Source organism: Ovis canadensis, chromosome 4 (assembly GCF_042477335.2).
Source record: "Ovis canadensis isolate MfBH-ARS-UI-01 breed Bighorn chromosome 4, ARS-UI_OviCan_v2, whole genome shotgun sequence".
NCBI classification, from domain to species: Eukaryota; Metazoa; Chordata; class Mammalia; order Artiodactyla; family Bovidae; genus Ovis; species Ovis canadensis.
Genome location: NC_091248.1, coordinates 23,864,028 through 23,882,019, shown reverse-complemented (window position 1 = coordinate 23,882,019; position 17,992 = coordinate 23,864,028). Strand labels below are relative to the sequence as shown.

The 17,992-nt window shown below is 40.0% G+C and overlaps 1 protein-coding gene across 1 annotated transcript; it reads left to right on the top strand.

Moving 5' to 3' along the window:
- Window positions 1-224: 224 nt before the first annotated feature.
- On the top strand, window positions 225-16,843 carry CYP51A1 (cytochrome P450 family 51 subfamily A member 1). The gene is made up of 10 exons (XM_069587372.1): window positions 225-1,037; window positions 2,881-2,979; window positions 5,306-5,482; window positions 6,688-6,814; window positions 8,601-8,775; window positions 9,650-9,769; window positions 10,159-10,354; window positions 11,614-11,709; window positions 12,253-12,421; window positions 15,540-16,843. The coding sequence occupies exons 1-10, from the start codon at window positions 861-863 to the stop codon at window positions 15,716-15,718; spliced, it is 1,515 nt and encodes a 504-aa protein (XP_069443473.1). The 5' UTR covers window positions 225-860; the 3' UTR covers window positions 15,719-16,843.
- Window positions 16,844-17,992: the final 1,149 nt, after the last annotated feature.

The window sequence follows — 17,992 nt, the reverse complement described above, 5'->3', positions numbered from 1 at the left end:
GAATAAGTGGCGTTCTTGGGAAATATTGCCTCAAACAGGTCACGACGGCCTGTAACACAGATACCTAGCTTGCAAAATTTGCTTCTGTCAGACGCAGAACCCCCAGTAACCAGGAGATGTTACCTCTATCACTGTCTGGTTTTATTCGAGGTGAGATGGGAATGACCTCAGCGTCCCAACCTTCAGGGTGCAGAAGGCGTCTTTCACAATCTCCCTTTCCCGCGGATACTTGGAAGTCTCCGATTGCCCAGGACGCGGCCCTCCAACGGGTTCAGGTGTGGCGCCTTTCAGCGCCCAGGCAGGGGGCGGCGCCCGGGCCACCCGCCCCGCTGACGCCACATAAGCCGAGATCACCTCAGCCGCGCGCGGTGCAATCACCGAACGCGCGCCGCCGCCGCCGCCACGCCGCAACCCTCCCTGAAATCCTTCCGCCCGCCCCATTACAGTGTCGTGTGCTGGCGCCCCGCACCAAGGACACACAGGCTCGGGTGGCCCGCGATTCTTAGGGGTGACCTCCTCTTAAGCCTGTGTTTCTCTTCTGTCTCTGCACTCCCCGTGCCACAGGTGCAGCCTGCTTCTTCAGGGCCTCTCTCTCTCGGCGCAAGGAGACTTCGGCATGAGGGATTCCACTTAAGGGGCGTGGCCAGAGGCAGGCCCCGCCCCATTCTGTGACGCACAGGGTGGTGTGGGAACGAGCCGGTAGTTATAGGGGGTGGGGCTGGGCTTAGTAGGAGACTTGCTGGCCGGGGCCACCTCCTAACGCCCATCTACCAGCTTCTCTTCCTCGGTGGATTCGGAGGAGCCGCGGCAACCTCGGCCTTCAGCGTCTCTGGCAAACTGACGCGGGGGTGGCAGCCGGGATGGTGATGCTGGACTTACTGCAGGCGGGCGGGTCAGTGCTGGAGCAGGCGATGGAGCAAGTAACGGGCAGCAACCTCCCATCCATGCTGCTCATTGCCTGCGCCTTCACGCTCAGTCTGGTGTACCTGCTCCGCCTCGCGGTTGGCCACCTGGCCCCACCACTGCCGGCTGGGGCGGTACGTGCACCCCTGGGGGTTCTGGTGGGGGTTGGACGCTGCGACCAGGGCGACTGAAGAGCTAGCGAGGGGCTGGCACCGCGGTGGTGCCGAAAAGTGGCGGCGGGCACGCTGGAGGCTGGCGTTGGGAGGGGGTCGAGAGGCAGCAGCCCCGATTCTGGTGGCGCTGGCGGTCGCGACTGCCCTGACCTTGCTGAGCTTGGTGCTGGGTGCCCTGATGTCGGTCGCGTGCCTCGTTCTCGTTGGGGTCGTGTTTGCCGCGACTGTGGTCTTAGAGATGGCTCTGTTGACCGAGGCACTGCCGGTAGCCCTAATGGCCAGGGTTGGGGTGGCGGCTGTCGCCCTGAGCGTCCGGATGACGGTACTGGCCACAGTAATGGGTGTTTCAGCCCTGGTGGGGGCCCTGTTGGTGGTGTTTGGGGCAGCTTCGGCCTTGGTGGTCTTCATCCTGGGTGGCTACCCTTGAGTGGTTCAGTGCTCTATGGGCTGTGTAACCCCCAGTGCCGATTTTACATCAGTTTGGAGAGGAATGTGTTCAGTTTGGTAGAGTGAGCATCAAGAGTGTTGCAGGAACCTTCCTATGATGCTAATAAAATACCAGATTCTCTAACTTAGAGCCTTTACTGACCACTGGCTTCTGTTTCCCGAATATATGTGATGAATGCGTTTTTAGCCAAACCAAGTAGCGCTGACAATAGAATCCATTTTTTACTGACAGTGGAAATCACAAACTATTGACCAAGTAGTTTTTGGAATGAGTTTTGTTTGACCTCTAACAGGCATGAGGAAGTTTTTTTTATTTTCTCCTCCTATGTATAGTATTTTGAGGAAGTATTATCTTTGGAAAGACAACTGTAGTATTTTAAGATTGTTGCTACTATTGTCCAAAGAGTGCGTTTGTAGAGCTCCTTTCTCTTTGAGACTACGAAAGATATGAGGACTATTGTCCTTTTTCATAACTGCACGTTTGATTTCAGGAGACTTGATGCTGTAATCTGTGAGTCTCATTTTGAGGCATCTGAAGTACACTTTAAGCCAGCGTGCTCAGTGGTTCAGTCGTGTTGGACTCTGCAACCCCATGGACTATAGCCTGCCTGGCTCCTCTGTCCATGGGATTCTCCAGGCAAGAATACTGGAGTGGGTTGTCATTTCCTCCAGGTGATCTTCCCGGCCAGAACCTATGTCTCCTGCTTTGGCAGGTTGATTCTTTACCACTGAGCCATCTGGGAAGCCCAGAAATACCTTTTATAGTGAGTGCTAAAATGTTCCTGCTAGAACTGATTTTCTCTCTCTTTAAAATCAATGGATCTAGATCATTCCTTGAGAGAGGCATGATAATGTGTTCTGTTGACCGTAATGAGGAATGTAGCATCTTAAACATTTCCCTTCTTTCCCTCAAGTTACTCTGTTTTTTTTTTCCCATTGTGGGAGTAAAGATTTAGGCAAGATTTGGGGACTAAAATTGTGAGTGGTAGTAGAAATAAGTGCTCAAGAAACCATAGTTTGAGTTTAGTGTTTTTTTTACTTATGGTCAGGAAAGTTGCTTAGAGCCACTGATAATACTGGGCATATTCTAGAAAGTGTTCAGCATTTATAATTGCAGTACTGTGATGTTTGTCTGGTCATTCATCTTATACCAGGTTTTGAGTTTCTCTTCTTTTTCCCAAAGCTGCTCTCTCTAAGGTATTTGCAGTTTGCTTGTCGTGAAGTTACTTTGGTAACTCCTTAATATTAAGGACAAGTTTCTTTCTTTGTTTCTTTCTTTTTGAATTGTGAAACTAAACTGAATGTCTTATAATAGGAAATGTAAACTCGAAGTTTTTTTGTTTGCTTTCTTTTGCAGAAAAGTCCACCATACATTGTCTCTCCAATTCCATTCCTTGGACATGCTATAGCATTTGGGAAAAGTCCAATTGAATTCCTAGAAGATGCATATGAGAAGGTAAGTGTTACAAATCATTAAAGGAAAAGAAATTAGTGCTTTTCCAATATTCTTTTAAATGGTGGACTATTAAAAAAAATGTAATCTTAGGCTTATCCCTAGTACAGGTAACAGATAAAATTGGAGCTGCTCTGGATTAAGAACTCGAGAGGTCTTAGAGACCCTCTTATGTTCTCCTTTGTTCTAGGATTATCTCTGAGGAAATTTAGTTCTGGCAACTATGGTTTAAAAACCACTGGCCTCGATTTTGTATTCATTGATCACAGTTAACATGGATACTATTAATAACTGACCCTTTCTTTTAAACCGTGCATCTGTGGAATTTTCTAACCCCCTCTCTTGTCCCTCCCCCTTCAGCAAGTTTCTGTACTTAGTCTCTATTTCCACACCTCCTCCTTACTTACTCTTTACTCCACTCGAGTCTGTCTTTCAACCCCTTCACTCACGAGTACCATGTCCTAATGTAGTGAACTCAGCTGTATTTGTCCGTGATGACCACTCTCACCTTAGCTGCGGCTTCTCTCACTTTTTCTTCTGCTTCTGTGAATGCTGCTTTCATAACTCATTTGTGGGCACACGCTTGGCTATTAACTGTTGAGATTCACTGAGGTTCGGTCCTTGGCCTTTATTCTTTCCTAGCTGATCTTGTCTCTACCTGCAGCTTCAGTTTTTAGTCACATGAAGTGAAAGTGTGAAAGTGTTAGTCCCTCAGTTGTGTCTGGCTCTTTGTGACCCCGTGGACTGAAACCCACCAGCTTCCTCTGTCCATGGAATTACCCAGGCAAGAACACTGGAATGGGTTGCCACTCCCTTCTCCAGGGGATCTTCCCAACCCAGGGACTGAACTGCATCTCCTGCACTGACAGGCGGATTCGTGACCTCTACGCCACCTGGGAAGCCCAGCCAGATGTAAATGACACCCAAATTAAAGTCTCCGGTTCAGGTCTCTTCTTTGGTCTTCAGACCTGGATATCCACCTCCCACATGATTTTTTCTTAGTTGTCCAAAGTCACCTGAAATCAAACATTTAAAAAATCTGACCCTTTGATTTTTCTCTCTAATCCTGATGGTCCTTCTTGTTCACCTTCCTCATCATTGTTCTACCAGTTTTGCAGTGTACCAGGAGCCTAGGATTCACTCTTGATACTTCCTGCTCCATCCATCAATTCATTGCCAAGCCTGCAGACTTTCTCTTCAGAATAATTCCACATCCTTCTGCTTCTGTTTCCACTGCCTCTCCATTACATTGTCCCGAGTGCTCATCATCAGGCTCCCGTAACAGGCTTGCTGGTTGTCTGGCTCTCCTTCAGCTCCTATCCCTCCCTCCTCTCCATCCAGGAGCCAGAGGGATCTTTCTTTTAAAATATGCACAGATTAGTATCTTTCCCATGCAGTTTAAGACCTTCCATCTCATTCCGTTGCTTGCAAGGATACAGCTCCCTGAATGTGGCTTATAAGGCTCTGTATGGCCCTACTAGATAGACTCATCACGTCCTTACCTTCTCTTTTACCTTTAGAACTCTGCGCATGCTCCGCCGTCAGGCTAACTACTACCCCTCCCCATGCTTTAGGTCTCAGCTCTGGTGTCTTTCTCTCTTTTTAGTCGTTTTTATCAGTTCTCTCATCAAAGAGCTGCTTTCCTTCGTGTAGTGCTTGTCACATTTGTAATTTTACATTTGTTAATGTACTTATTCAACTGAGTTGTATCTTTTTAAATAGCCTGGAGTTTCTTGAGTCAGAGACAGTATTTTTCTTCATGATTGTATCCCCAGTAACTGAAATCTTTAATAGTAATCAGAAAACTGCAAAGCAAAGCATTTAGCACCTAACCAGATTAACAAAAAAATTAAAAATGAGATCATTCAGTATTGGTGAGATAGTGGTAAGACTCATAACTAAATAAAGTTTTGGTATCTTCACATAGCAAGGACTTTAGGAAAGGTTATATTCTTTGGCTACTCCTGTAAAGTTACTTTTAATCAAAGGGAAAAAATATCTATATTCTCAGAGATATTCATTACATAATTATCTATAATAAATAAAAAATGGACACATCAACCATAGAAAGAACAGTTGATATGTCTGTGAAAGATAGAAAATATTTTCAATATAAGGGGTGAAGAAAGCAGGATAGAAAGTTTTATTTATATTTTATTTGGAACTGGATGAACATAATTATACATTTGGACAAAGGCGGGGGAAGAATTGCATTAAGGTTTGTGACTGTTTCGATCTTCAACAGTGTATTATTTTATTGTTTAAGATGAGTGTCTTAGCGCTTACAGATTTTTTGGTAACATCACTGTGGGTATTTTTCTCTCTTCAGTATGGACCTGTATTTAGTTTTACCATGGTGGGCAAGACGTTTACTTACCTGCTGGGGAGTGAGGCTGCTGCACTGCTTTTTAATAGTAAAAATGAAGACTTGAATGCCGAGGATGTCTACAGTCGTCTGACAACACCTGTGTTTGGGAAGGGAGTCGCCTATGATGTGCCTAATACAGTAGGTGACACTGTTAGCTTGAAGAAAGACAAACCTACAGTATACAATTTATAGCTAGTAGTGTAAGCTGTATTGCTAAAGTGTAGAAGAGATTATTCCTTGCCTCAAAACTCTGAAGAATCAGGAGGCATTTATAAGAAGGAAAAGCAAGGGTAGCTGACAGAGAATGGGTATTTTGCTTTATAGCTGCTGGTGTGGACTAAACAATTTTAAAGGGCTTCCTGTGCAAAGCAATATTCATAGAATCAATGAGAACTTAGCGTGTTAACATTTGATTTGAAGTAGTAAGAAGGAAAAACTTATTACATCAGAAAGGCCTCCTACTAATACTTTCCTACCTCCTACCTGAAATTCTAGGGTGAGAGCTCTTCTGAGCTAGATGTTGTTGGTTTTTGAAGTTTGTGTGATTTCTTTGCTCCCCAGAAGGCAAATATTTAAGTGCTGCAACTTGGTATGAAATGCAGATCCGATAATTAGCTTAATTACTTGGTGCAGCCTTTGGCTAGCAATGTACCATGCATTACCCAGTCCTCTAGTATAGCAGCTGAGAATTGACATTAAGTGTTGCTTCTGGGGATGGAGGAGGTATGGAGGAATGAACAGCTCTCCTTAAGACCAAAAGTGAAAGCCTAGGTTAATCCCTCTGGTTGGATATATCTAACATAAACCCTTTGGGGAAGTTCTATTTTAAGAACTTCCCCAAAGGGTTTATTATCTTGGTGTGAATTTATTCCCACTGTATAACATTCTAATTAAACTTTTGGAAGATAATGTGAGTGAGGAATGATATTTGTTTGGGAATAAATGGTAGAATATGTGAAAGAGGATAAAAATATTACCAAAGCATAATGGACCTTTGGGAGACTGTTGGCATCTGGTTTGGGTTGGAAGACTAGAATATAATGGAATAGGAGGAGGCAGCCTTGGAGTCAAAAGTGAGGAAAGCATGTATGTATAGGAAGGAAGGCCAGAAGTGGGGTTCCTAATTTATCATTTGAATTGGACCTGCATAGCATGTGTCTACTCCATGTTATTTCAGATAGAAGCATGAAGTTTTATCTGGTGTGGTGAAGAAAACTATTTTATCTTTATTTTCAATTTGTTAGAAGATTGCTTTGAGTATTAAAGAGTTATAATAACCCAAATGAGTCTCATGATAAAACAGAAGTGTGTTTTAATACTTGTGTACCCTTAATATTTTGAAGGTTTTCTTGGAGCAGAAGAAAATGTTGAAAAGTGGTCTTAACATAGCCCACTTTAGACAGCATGTTTCTATAATTGAAAAAGAAACAAAAGACTACTTTAGAAGTTGGGGAGAAAGTGGAGAAAAGAGTAAGCGCAATATTTTGGTTTCTCGTTTGTCCAAACATGTCTGCTTTTCTGTGACTAGAAATGTTAAGAATGTGTGTGTGTGTGTGTGTGTGTAAAGAGCACACTACAACATGTGTAAAACCACCTTGCATGCCTGCATGCCAAATCGCTTCAGTCGTGTCTGACTCTTTGCCACCCTGTGGACTGCAGCCCACAAGGCTCCTCTGTCCAAGTGATTCTCCAGGCAAGGATACTGGGTTGGGTTGCCGTGCCCTCCTCCAGGGGGTCTTCCCGACCCAGGGATCGAATCCACATCTGTTACGCCTCCTGCATTGGCAGGCAGGCTCTTTACCACTCATGCTGCCTGGGAAGCAAAACCACCGTATCCGTATGTTTAATGAAATGAACATGTTATGGAGTTAAAAGACTTGAGAGGGAGTAATTATTGTTGCTCACTTAGCAAAATCTTAAAATATTTTAATTTGCATATTGTTTAGCTCAATTACATAAAAATGATTCATGATTGAATTTTGAAATAAACCAAATGTAAAACTTACATTCAAGGTCATTTTAAGATAATATATAAAATAAAAAAATTTGCCTTCCATGTCAGCAAGTTGAAGTCTAAAAGATTAAATTATATATGTAATACATTATTTTTCTAAAGTTGTATGGTAATGAGTTATTTCAACAAAAATGTAAGATTAAATACATAAGCTTGCTGTACTACCAAAAGAGCGATTTTAGCTGTTCCCAATAGAAATTTTAAAAAAACGTTATTATGTGCTTTCTCACATTATGTAGGGAATATATTGAACGTAACGTAACATTCTTTGGACTCTGTGAATCTAGTTTTTATACTGGACTGCAATTAAGTGTTGCCATCGGAACCATTGCCATAGCCCTAGCAGGAAGCAACCTCTATCTACAGGGCAGTAAGACTACTGTGTAGGTCATCACATTCTGGATCTAGCCTTCAGCTTCTACAAAAGGTCCAGGAACCTGGTTTTATTTAATAGACCTAAATTTTATGTGACATACTTGCTATTCTATGAGAAGCTGATGTATGAATGAGAATGCTAACTGAATAAGTACAAATGAGATGCAATTATGGGACGAAGAACAGCATAATATTTGCTGCACTTCTCTGTTGGCAATCTAATTGGAAAGCCAAATGACAACTAGAAGTTCGTTTGGTGAACATGGAATCAAAGAACAGGATATCGACTGGGTAATTGTTGTGACTTTCAAAGTGTCCTCCAGGTGTGCTTACCTGATGCATCTGTCTCTGATGTTTGCATATACAAGATGGTAATTAGTTAGTTTTCTTTTAAGACTTTTTCAAGACTTCAGGCTTTTTTTCCCACTTATGAATTTCCCACTTTTGATCTGGGGAATAATCCATTCTTCAGTCTTTGGACTGCTCTTTCTTAGAAAGCACCTTTTTATCCCCTTATGTTCTAAATAACCTTTTTATTGCCTTTATTATACTGTGACCTGGAACCCAGATAACCACACTCATTTCCATCTTCTTTTTATCTTTTTGAGATGAAGGGCTCATGAGTCTGAGTGAGCTTTTAGTTACCTCTGTGGCATCTATCTTGGCTATCCAAAGAGGTGGGCTGCCTTTGGTTTCTCTTTATTGTAGCCTGTCTGCAGGCTTTCTTTGATGGTGTGAAAAGGATCTTGTTGGTTAATGAGTTAAATTTTATTCTTATTTCCTTCACAGTACTTTTGCATCTCTAAGACAACAACATTTCAAAAGAATTTCGGGCAATAGTAATGGGAATGATCTTTTTCCCTCTAGATTTGTTTGAAGCTCTTTCCGAGCTCATAATTTTAACAGCCAGCCATTGTTTACATGGGAAGGAAATCAGAGGTCAACTCAACGAGAAGGTGGCACGACTGTATGCGGATTTGGATGGAGGTTTTAGCCATGCAGCCTGGCTTTTGCCAGGCTGGCTCCCTCTGCCTAGTTTCAGGTATGGATAAAGAGACGATGCTTGGTCATTTCACTTTGTGTTTAATTACTGTACTATTGGTTTGCTTTGCGTTAACAAAAATAAAAATTAAATGTAGAAACAAACAAATTGGGGGAGATTATTAGCCTCCCTTCTTCTGTAAGAATTCAGCATTTTTTTACACAGTGAGCTCATTTAACATTAGGTTTCAGTTTTAGAAAGGTGAATTTGACTGTCCTGATAGTTTAAAACCCACTTGTCCCATATATTCCTTGTACTCAGGAATGTTCCTGAACTCTACCTAGAAGTGATGCAGCTTTCTAAGCACCTGAAAGTATTTGACTAATTTGTAGTTTATTGTGAAGTTTCTGTGTTTTGAAGTATCCATACCTTTGTCTCCTTGTCAGCTCTGTTGTGATCTCCTTAAGAGCAAGGATCATCTGTGATACAGAGAAACACTGCTCACAGGACTTGACATGTAGCTTAGTGTTTTGCCTATTAGGAGCCTTTATTGATTCATTTCTGTTTGAGGAATGGGAGTTATTCAAATTTTAAATCCTGTAGAAGAACCAGAGTGAGTCTGTCCACTTCAAGAATTAATTTGCTTAGAATTGGAATTTCCTGTTAACATAAAGGTGTACTTCTGCTTTCTTTTAAAATGGAAAATGGTTGTAAAGGAGTAATCACTTGAGTCTTCAGTTACAACATAGGTAGTGTGTTCAGAATCAGGGATATGTATGTTATAACACATTTCCTGTCCTTAAGGACCTTAGAAATTCCTAACAATATAAGATTTTCATGAATTCTTTTTTTTTCTCTTGGTTCTGAGTTTTGTCAATTGATACCTGAAAGTATTGCTTAATTTTTTAAAGTCATCTTCATGTTTGAATTATAGACGCAGGGACAGAGCTCATCGGGAGATCAAGAATATTTTCTACAAGGCAATCCAGAAACGCAGAGAGTCAGGAGAAAAAATTGATGACATTCTCCAAACTTTACTAGAGTCTACTTACAAGTAAGAGCTCTTCAGATCACATATTAAACTGAAGCAGGAAATTCCACATAAAAAAAACATAGTTAAATAATATGTACATTTAAAAAGTAATAACACTGGCAAAAATTAGTAGATATGACCTTTGAACTTCATAAATGGATGAGACATAAATTACTGGGATCCTGTGCCTTATTGGAATTTAGTACCGTGCATGTGAAAAGTTTGCTAGTAAACTGCAATGAAGTCTTTGTAATCAATGTCATAGTTTTTATTGGCCTCTCTTCTCTAAAGGGGAAAAAAAAATTGGACTTTTGATGGGCAAATGCAAGAGGAAAAATGAACTAATTTTTACGTAAAGGTTGGAAGTGCATCTGCAAATGTTACATTTGTGTATGTGGTCCATTCTGTAGGGATGGGCGTCCTCTGACGGATGATGAAATAGCAGGCATGCTTATTGGACTGCTCTTGGCAGGGCAGCATACTTCTTCAACCACTAGTGCCTGGATGGGCTTCTTTTTGGCCAGGGACAAAACACTTCAAGAAAAATGTTTTTCAGAACAGAAGACAGTCTGTGGCGAGAATCTGCCTCCTCTGTCTTATGACCAGGTTTGTGGGATTTTCAGCTTCATTGCTGCTTATGATACTGAGTGTGTGTGGCTGGTTTTTAAAGGGGACAATTTGGGATCTTCTATATACTATAGAATAAATTGATTATTTTTAGAAAATTCATCATAGCTTCCCCTGAAATGTCCTAATCCTGAATCTGTTTGCTGGTATTTTGTGGAGGACTTTTGGACTATATTCACAGGGGATAGTGGGCTGTAGTTTTATTGTTACGTCTTTGACAGATTTTGGTGTTGGGGTATATTATTGGTTCTCAGAGAAGGAGTTTGAAAGTGTTCGCTCCTCTTTTTCCTTTTAGGAAGGCTTTGTGAGGACTGGTATTACTGCTTTCTTAAATGTCTGGTAGTATTAACCAGTGAAGCCATCTAGGCCTGTGCTTTCTTTGTGGGTAGTTTTTGATTACTAACTCAATGTCTTCCCTTTTTACAAATCTATTCAATTTCTTTTTGAGTTAGTTTTTGGCAGTTTGTGTCTTTCTAGGAATTTGTTTCATCTAGGTTATCTAACTTGTTGGCAAACAGTTGTTAAAGTATTCTCTTATCATTCTTTTCTATTAGGTCAATAGTGATGTCTCCTTTTAATTCCTAATTTTAGTAATTTTTACAGTGATAGTCACATACTATAAAATCCACCTATTAAAGTATATAATCCACTGGTTTTTAAAAATATTTTCAGAATTGTGAAACCATCATCAGAGTTTCATTTGAAAATGTTTACACCACTTCCAAAAGAGGGCTACGAGCAGTCCATTTCCCCTGCCCCTGGCAACTGCTAATGTATATTTTGTCTTTTTGTATATGCCTGTTTGGACATTTCATATGAATGGGATCATACAGCATGTAGTCTCTGGTGACTAGCTTCTTTCACTTAGCATGTTTTCAAGATTAATCCATGTTGTAGCATGTATCAGTACTTTAGTCTTCTTTATTGTGAAGTAACATTCCATTGTGTGGCTATACCACTTTCATTAACCTCTTCATCAGTTGATTGACATTTGGATGCTATGAACATTTGTGCACAGGTTTTGAAAAAGCTGAAACTAATGATTTTTGCTAATGTTCTCATGCTTTAGATGGGTAGCTTTTTGCAGGCCCTTCCCTGCCATTTGTCAGAGTGATCTGTTATCTTGGCTGACCATGGACAGTAATAAAACTGTTTTTATTCAGCCACTCTGAACTTGTTTGTATCCTGTTGCAGTATGTTAAATGTTTGTAAAACCTGGAAAATGTTTCTCTTTTTAGCTCAAGGATCTCAATTTACTTGATCGCTGTATAAAAGAAACATTAAGACTTCGACCTCCTATAATGACCATGATGAGACTGGCCAAAACTCCTCAGGTGAGTCTCCTGGCTAGAGCTTTTCCTCTGTGGCCCCAAGTTTTATTTATCAAAAAGAAATAGTGTAATATCAAAGAGAATTTTTTAAAGATGTAGAATAATCACTTGTACATAATTTTCAATTTTACATACTCTAGATCTAAATATTTTTACATAACTGCAGACAGTATACACGCTCATCCGATCTCCCTACGTTTTAACAATTAGGGCTTTTACAACGGAAGTGTATTTTTTCCTTGGTTTTTTAAAAATAACATATATGTAGTTATAAGTAATTAACTACTTATTTGGATTGTGAAAGGCTTCTTGAAATTCCATCCCCAGCCCCATGGCATTATTTTTTAAAATTTGTGTATATCCTTCCAGCCCAATGTTGTGTAATATGGAAATCATCTTGGGTTAAAATAATTTTTAATTGGCCTACTAGCCAGTTTTTAAATATATGTATATTCCATGTATATTAGTGCTTTATTATACAATGATCTGATTATTTGGCAGACTATCTTGAAGTTGTCTAATGAAATGCATTGCTTTCATCTGTAGACTGTGGCAGGGTATACCATTCCTCCAGGACATCAGGTGTGTGTTTCTCCTACTGTCAATCAGAGGCTTAAAGACTCATGGGTAGAGCGTCTGGACTTTAATCCTGATCGCTACTTAGAGGATAGTCTAGCATCAGGAGAGAAGTTTGCTTATGTGCCATTTGGAGCTGGTAAGATGATTACGCTTCATATTTGAATAGTTACTTCTGGTAACATATTTGTTAAATAATCCATGTGAATTTTACTTACAAATATCTTCCCCTTTTCTTATGGGTCCATGCTTGCAGACATTTGTAGGAGTGTAATCTCTGCAGGCTGGAAGAAATATTTCATTTCTACTAAAGGAGACAGTTCTGTGAATCCTTACATAGTGTTCTGTTGCCTTTTGTAACCCATCTGGTTTTATAGTTCTCATTTTTGGAGTCTACCCTGTTTTCCCTTATCATGCTATTTAAAGCTCTTTGTGAATTCTGTTTTAAAGAACCTTTGAAGTTAGCACACCATTTGGGCATTTCAAGCTAAATATGCTGAGGTAATCAGCATTTCAGAAAACAGTAATGGCACGGAAGCTTTTCTGGGTTGTTAGTGAGCTTTTGGTTCTTTGTCTATGTATTCTTATAATGTTCTTTAAACTTGGACAGTAGTCATGTATGGATGTGAGAGTTGGACTATAAAGAAAGCTGAGCACCAAAGAATAGATGCTTTTGAACTGTGGTGTTGGAGAAGACTCTTGAGAGTCCCTTGGACTGCAAGGAGATCCAACCAGTCCCTCCTAAAGGAAATCAGTCCTGAATATTCACTGGAAGGACTGATGCTAAAGCTGAAACTCCAATCCTTTGGCTACCTGATGCGAAGAACCAACTCATTTGAAAAGACCCTGATGCTGGGAAAGATTGAGGGCAGGAGGAGAAGGGGACGACAGAGGATGAGATGGTTGGATCACGTCACCAACTCCATGGACATGAGTTTGAGTAAGCTCTGGAAGTTGGTAATGGACAGGGAAGCCTGGCGTGCTGCAGTCCATGGGGTCACGAAGAGTCAGACGTGACTGAGTGACTGAACTGAACTGAAATTTGGACAGGTAGTGCCTAACTGTGCAAACCTATGCATTTCGAATAAGATCCTAAAATAATGCAGGCCGACTGCTTTTCCTCCAGTAATTTCTCTAGTCATTGGTACTTTGTACAAATAAACTGTATTCTACGACTTATTTGATTTCTCCAAAAAGACCATTTAAGTGACATGACTTATCATTGGTCACACCTTTTCCTCACGTAAATCAAAGTATAAAGTCCTTTGGGAACTTTAGATCTTAATAACTATTAAGACCCCCTCTTTGAGCTTCCATAATTTGTTAGAATGGCTCACAGAACTCCAAAAAGTCTGCTTACTGACTCATGGTTTTAGTTCAGTTCAGTCGCTCAGTCGTGTCTGACTCTGCGCGACCCCATGGACTGCAGCACACAAGGCTTCTCCATCACCAGCTCCTGGAGTTTACTCAAACTCACGTCCATCGAGTCTATGACGCCATCCAGCCACCTCATCCTCTGCCGTCCCCTTCTCCCCGCCTTCAGTATTTCCCAGCACCAGGTGGCCAAAGTATTGGAGTTTCAGCTTCAGCCTCAGTCTTTCCAGTGAATATTCCAGGGCTGATCTCCTTTAGGATGGACTGGGTGGATCTCCTTGCAGTCCAAGGGACTCTCAAGAGTCTTCTCCAACACAGTTCAAAAGCATCAAGTCTTCGGCGCTCAGCTTTCTTTATGGTCCAACTCTCACACCCATACATGACTCCTGGAAAAACCACAGCTTTGACTACATGGAACTTTGTTGGCAAAGTAATGTCTCTGTTTTTTAATATGCTGCCTAGGTTGGTCATAACTTTTCTTTCAAGGAGCAAGCGTCTTTTAATTTCATGGCTGCAGTTGCCATCTGCAGTGATTTTGGAGCCCAAGAAAATAAAGTCTGTCACTGTTTCTATTGTTTCTCCATCTGTTTGCCATGAAGTGATGGGACCAGATCCCATGATCTTAGTTTTCTGAATGTTAAGCTTTAAGCCAACTTTTTCACTCTCCTCTTTCACGTTCATCAAGAGGCTTTTTAGTTCCTCTTCACCTTTAGTTACTCTTCACCTCACTTTAGTTCCTCTTCATCTGCATATCTGAGGTTATTGATATTTCTCCCAGCAATCTTGATTCCAGCTTGTGCTTCATCCAGTCCAGCATTTCTCATGATGTATGCTGCATATAAGTTAAATAAGCATGATAACAATATATAGCCTTGATAACAATATATAGCCTTTTCCTATTTGGAACCGGTCTGTTGTTCCATGTCCAATTCTAGCTGTTGTTTCTTGACCTGCATACAGATTTCTCAGGAGGCAGGTCAGGTGGACTGCTGGTTTACTGCAGAAGCATACAACTCAGGAATAGCCTGACTGAAGAGCACAGAGCAAAGCAGAAGCAAGGGGTGTGCCACCCTCACCCCCAAAGTCACTTCATGTTGCAGATTCAAGTTGTGGTTCAGAGGGGCTTGTTATGAATAACAAAAGGCTCTTTTCTTCTTTGACCTTTATTGCTCTCTTCACTTAAGAAATTCCAGTGGTTTGAGGAACTCTGTGCCAAGAATGGTCGACTAAATACACATTTATTACAAATCACATTATCAGAGGTTGTGATACCTTTAGTAATGAAGTCAGATTTGAAGTCTTAAGTCTTGTAACATGGTTCTCCTCTTTCAAGGTTGCTTTGGAGATCTAGTCCTTTGCATTTCTCTCTGCATTTTAGAATCAGCTTGCCAGTTTTTATGTGTATATGACCCTTTACATTTGGATGTGTTGCTATTTTCAGTGTATTAAATTCCTTTTCCATAATCATTTGAAATGGTGTTTAAAGTTTTGATCGGAAGGTTCATATTATTAACTTTTAACTATGGGTCTCTTGGAAGAGATGTTCAGAATATTCTAGTATATCTCCAAACTTGATTACCACTGTGTGTTTCAAACATTACATATATTCAACCTAGATAGATGCTGGGTTTCAGGAAAAAAACAATTGGAAAAATCACTGTATAATACCCCTGTGCTGCTTCCCCTAACAGACATTAAAAATCTCTTGCGATTTTTATGGTTACTTACACTGTTATGAAAAGAATGTCTCTTTACTATAGTATCTGTATATCTGCTTTCCACCTTTAATTAACTGTAGATAAGCAAATTTTATCATTCCAGACTCAAAGAGATGAGAAAGAATTCCAACCAATTGTTATGGAAACTTTTTTTTTCTTTTATAGGGCGTCATCGTTGCATTGGGGAGAATTTTGCCTATGTTCAAATCAAGACAATTTGGTCCACTATGCTTCGTTTATACGAATTTGATCTCATTGATGGGTATTTTCCCACTGTGAATTATACAACTATGATTCACACCCCTGAAAACCCAGTTATCCGATACAAACGAAGATCAAAATGAAAAAGGCAGCAGGGAACTAAAATCTGAACATCTGTAAACTGCGAAAGCACTGAAGAGAATGAAGTTTATGAAACAACTCCCATTATGCTTTTTTTTTTTTGAGTTTGTAATTTTAAATAAGTTTATTTAAGCTTATGGTTTTTATGTATTAACTGAACAGCGCCATCAAATCCAATGGCATTTCAGAAATTTCCTAATAGTTTTATGATGGATACTTCATGTGTTCTCTTTAAGGAAATCAAGCTCATTAGTTTGGGGGTGAGGATCTTTGGTAACTGGCAGATTCTAAATGACACAATTTCCAGGTGTTAAGAGCATACATAGCTCTTGGCAAGAAAGTTCAGAGTATTCAGATCTTGTACTAGATCTCCAAGTATAAAAGCCCAGTGAAATATCTGGAAGCCTTAGGTTTTTCATTCATATATTGGGCAGTGTATGTATATGTAAGGATGGGTGGGGAGGGAATAAACACATTTAAAGCCTTGGATAAAAGAGAATCCTATTGTTTTGGTATGATGATATTTAGCAATGATGGAGCTATATTGTAGGAAAATATAGCCTTTGAAATAGCTGGAAGCACTATCCGTAGGAAACAGATTTCTGACAATGACTAATTATATTTCCTAAAAAATAATTAATACAAAAGACTGCTCGTGTGACTTGACCTAATTACCGAATATCACATATTTATCTGCCTGATAAATTTGTATCTGGGTCCACACACTTCCATCTGTGTGGAAGTCCAAAATAAAGTACTTGAAGGATAAGTTTTGTTCTCTTTGGCTCAAGGTGATTTCCATTTCCTCTCTAGAATCTAATCAGGGGTTTTTGTGATTAGTTCTGTTAATTTAGGTTAACAAGCTTTGTTTTTTCTTTGTTAAATACAAAACCTGAGATCAGGAACTGTGGCTTTAAGACAAGGATAATACAGTGCAGGGTTTCTTGGGCGTGTATTTCACTGGTCAAATTCTGTGAAGCCTGTGTTCAAGAATCAACTCAAATTATAACTGGAGATGTGACTGTGTATTACAGCTCTGTTTAAAAGGTTAGAGGTCTCATGTTAAGCTATTTGTGAAGGCAAAATCTGTGTTGAGTTTTTCACATTAAACTATCTTTGAGAATATAGTCTGTATTCATAAATTGTGAAGTGTGTGGTTCAATGAGAAAAATTCAGGAATCTAGGAACTGGGATGGGAAATAATAGTGCCATTTTTATTTGTACTAATTTCAAACCATAATATTTTCTTTATTCATGAATTTAGGTAACCACATTAGTATCAGCAGTATCCATGATTCTGCAAACAGAAATCAGATACTTTTCATATCACATTATAGATGTCTTGTAACTTTATCACTAAAATTATGGTATTATAAGTCTGTCAGATCTGTTAGATCTTATTTCTTTACTCACCACAAAAATTCTTTACAGTATGTCTATATAACTGGTCCCCTTGCAATCCTATATACTGTATGTTTTTAAAAACATTCTTCTGGGGACTTCCCTGGCGGTCCAGTGGTCAAGACCTCACCTTCCAGTGCAGGGGGTGCAGGCTGGACCCCTGGTCAGGAGCGAAGTTCCCGCATGCCTCGGGGCCAGAAGACCAAAACATAAACCAGAAGCAATACTGTAATAAATTCACAAAGATTTTAAAATGGTCCACATCCAAAAAGCATTATTTTGAGAAGGGATCCATAGTTTAACGAGATTGCTAGACAGGTTCATGACACAAAAAAGTTAAAACTCTGTGGTAAGGCTGGTTCATGTTTAGTGAATAGTTATAAAATTTAACAAAATTTAGTTTTCAACTACAGGCTAATTGTTAAGAAGCATTAACAAGTCTGACTCTGGAGGCCTAATGTTATAAGCAAGAGTACCTCTATAAGAGCATCTTTGAATTGGATAGCAGGCATGCTGCTTAACTGCTGAACTATGGTTAATAAAATTTAAGATTTTTCATCATCTCTGGGCATGGCTTTGAGGAAACACCTTCGGATACAAATAACTGTAAATTTATATAATTAGGTAAATATGGATTAATCACAAAAATACCCATTTGGCTTCTAAATGACACTGTATGTAGACTTAAAGTTGATACAAAGGCACAGAGGAAAACTCTTCCTCGATGTGGGGAAAGAAAAATCCCGGTAATATTTAATTCTAAAATTAGGACAACTTTCTGAATCTCTAAATACTACATATTTGAGATAAATAATAAGGTGATATGTACTTCCATAGGCTGGATGCTTGTGTCTCTCCAGGTTTGTATGGTAAAG

What these genes read in the sequence shown, in the direction of transcription:
- CYP51A1 (XM_069587372.1), top strand. Translation starts at nt 861, where the DNA reads ATGGTGATGCTGGACTTACTGCAGGCGGGCGGGTCAGTGCTGGAGCAG. An exon ending in CCTATGATGTGCCTAATACA is followed by an intron (nt 5,483 to 6,687) that starts GTAGGTGACACT and finishes AATATTTTGAAG; the next exon opens with GTTTTCTTGGAGCAGAAGAA. An exon ending in GGGAGAAAGTGGAGAAAAGA is followed by an intron (nt 6,815 to 8,600) that starts GTAAGCGCAATA and finishes TTTTCCCTCTAG; the next exon opens with ATTTGTTTGAAGCTCTTTCC.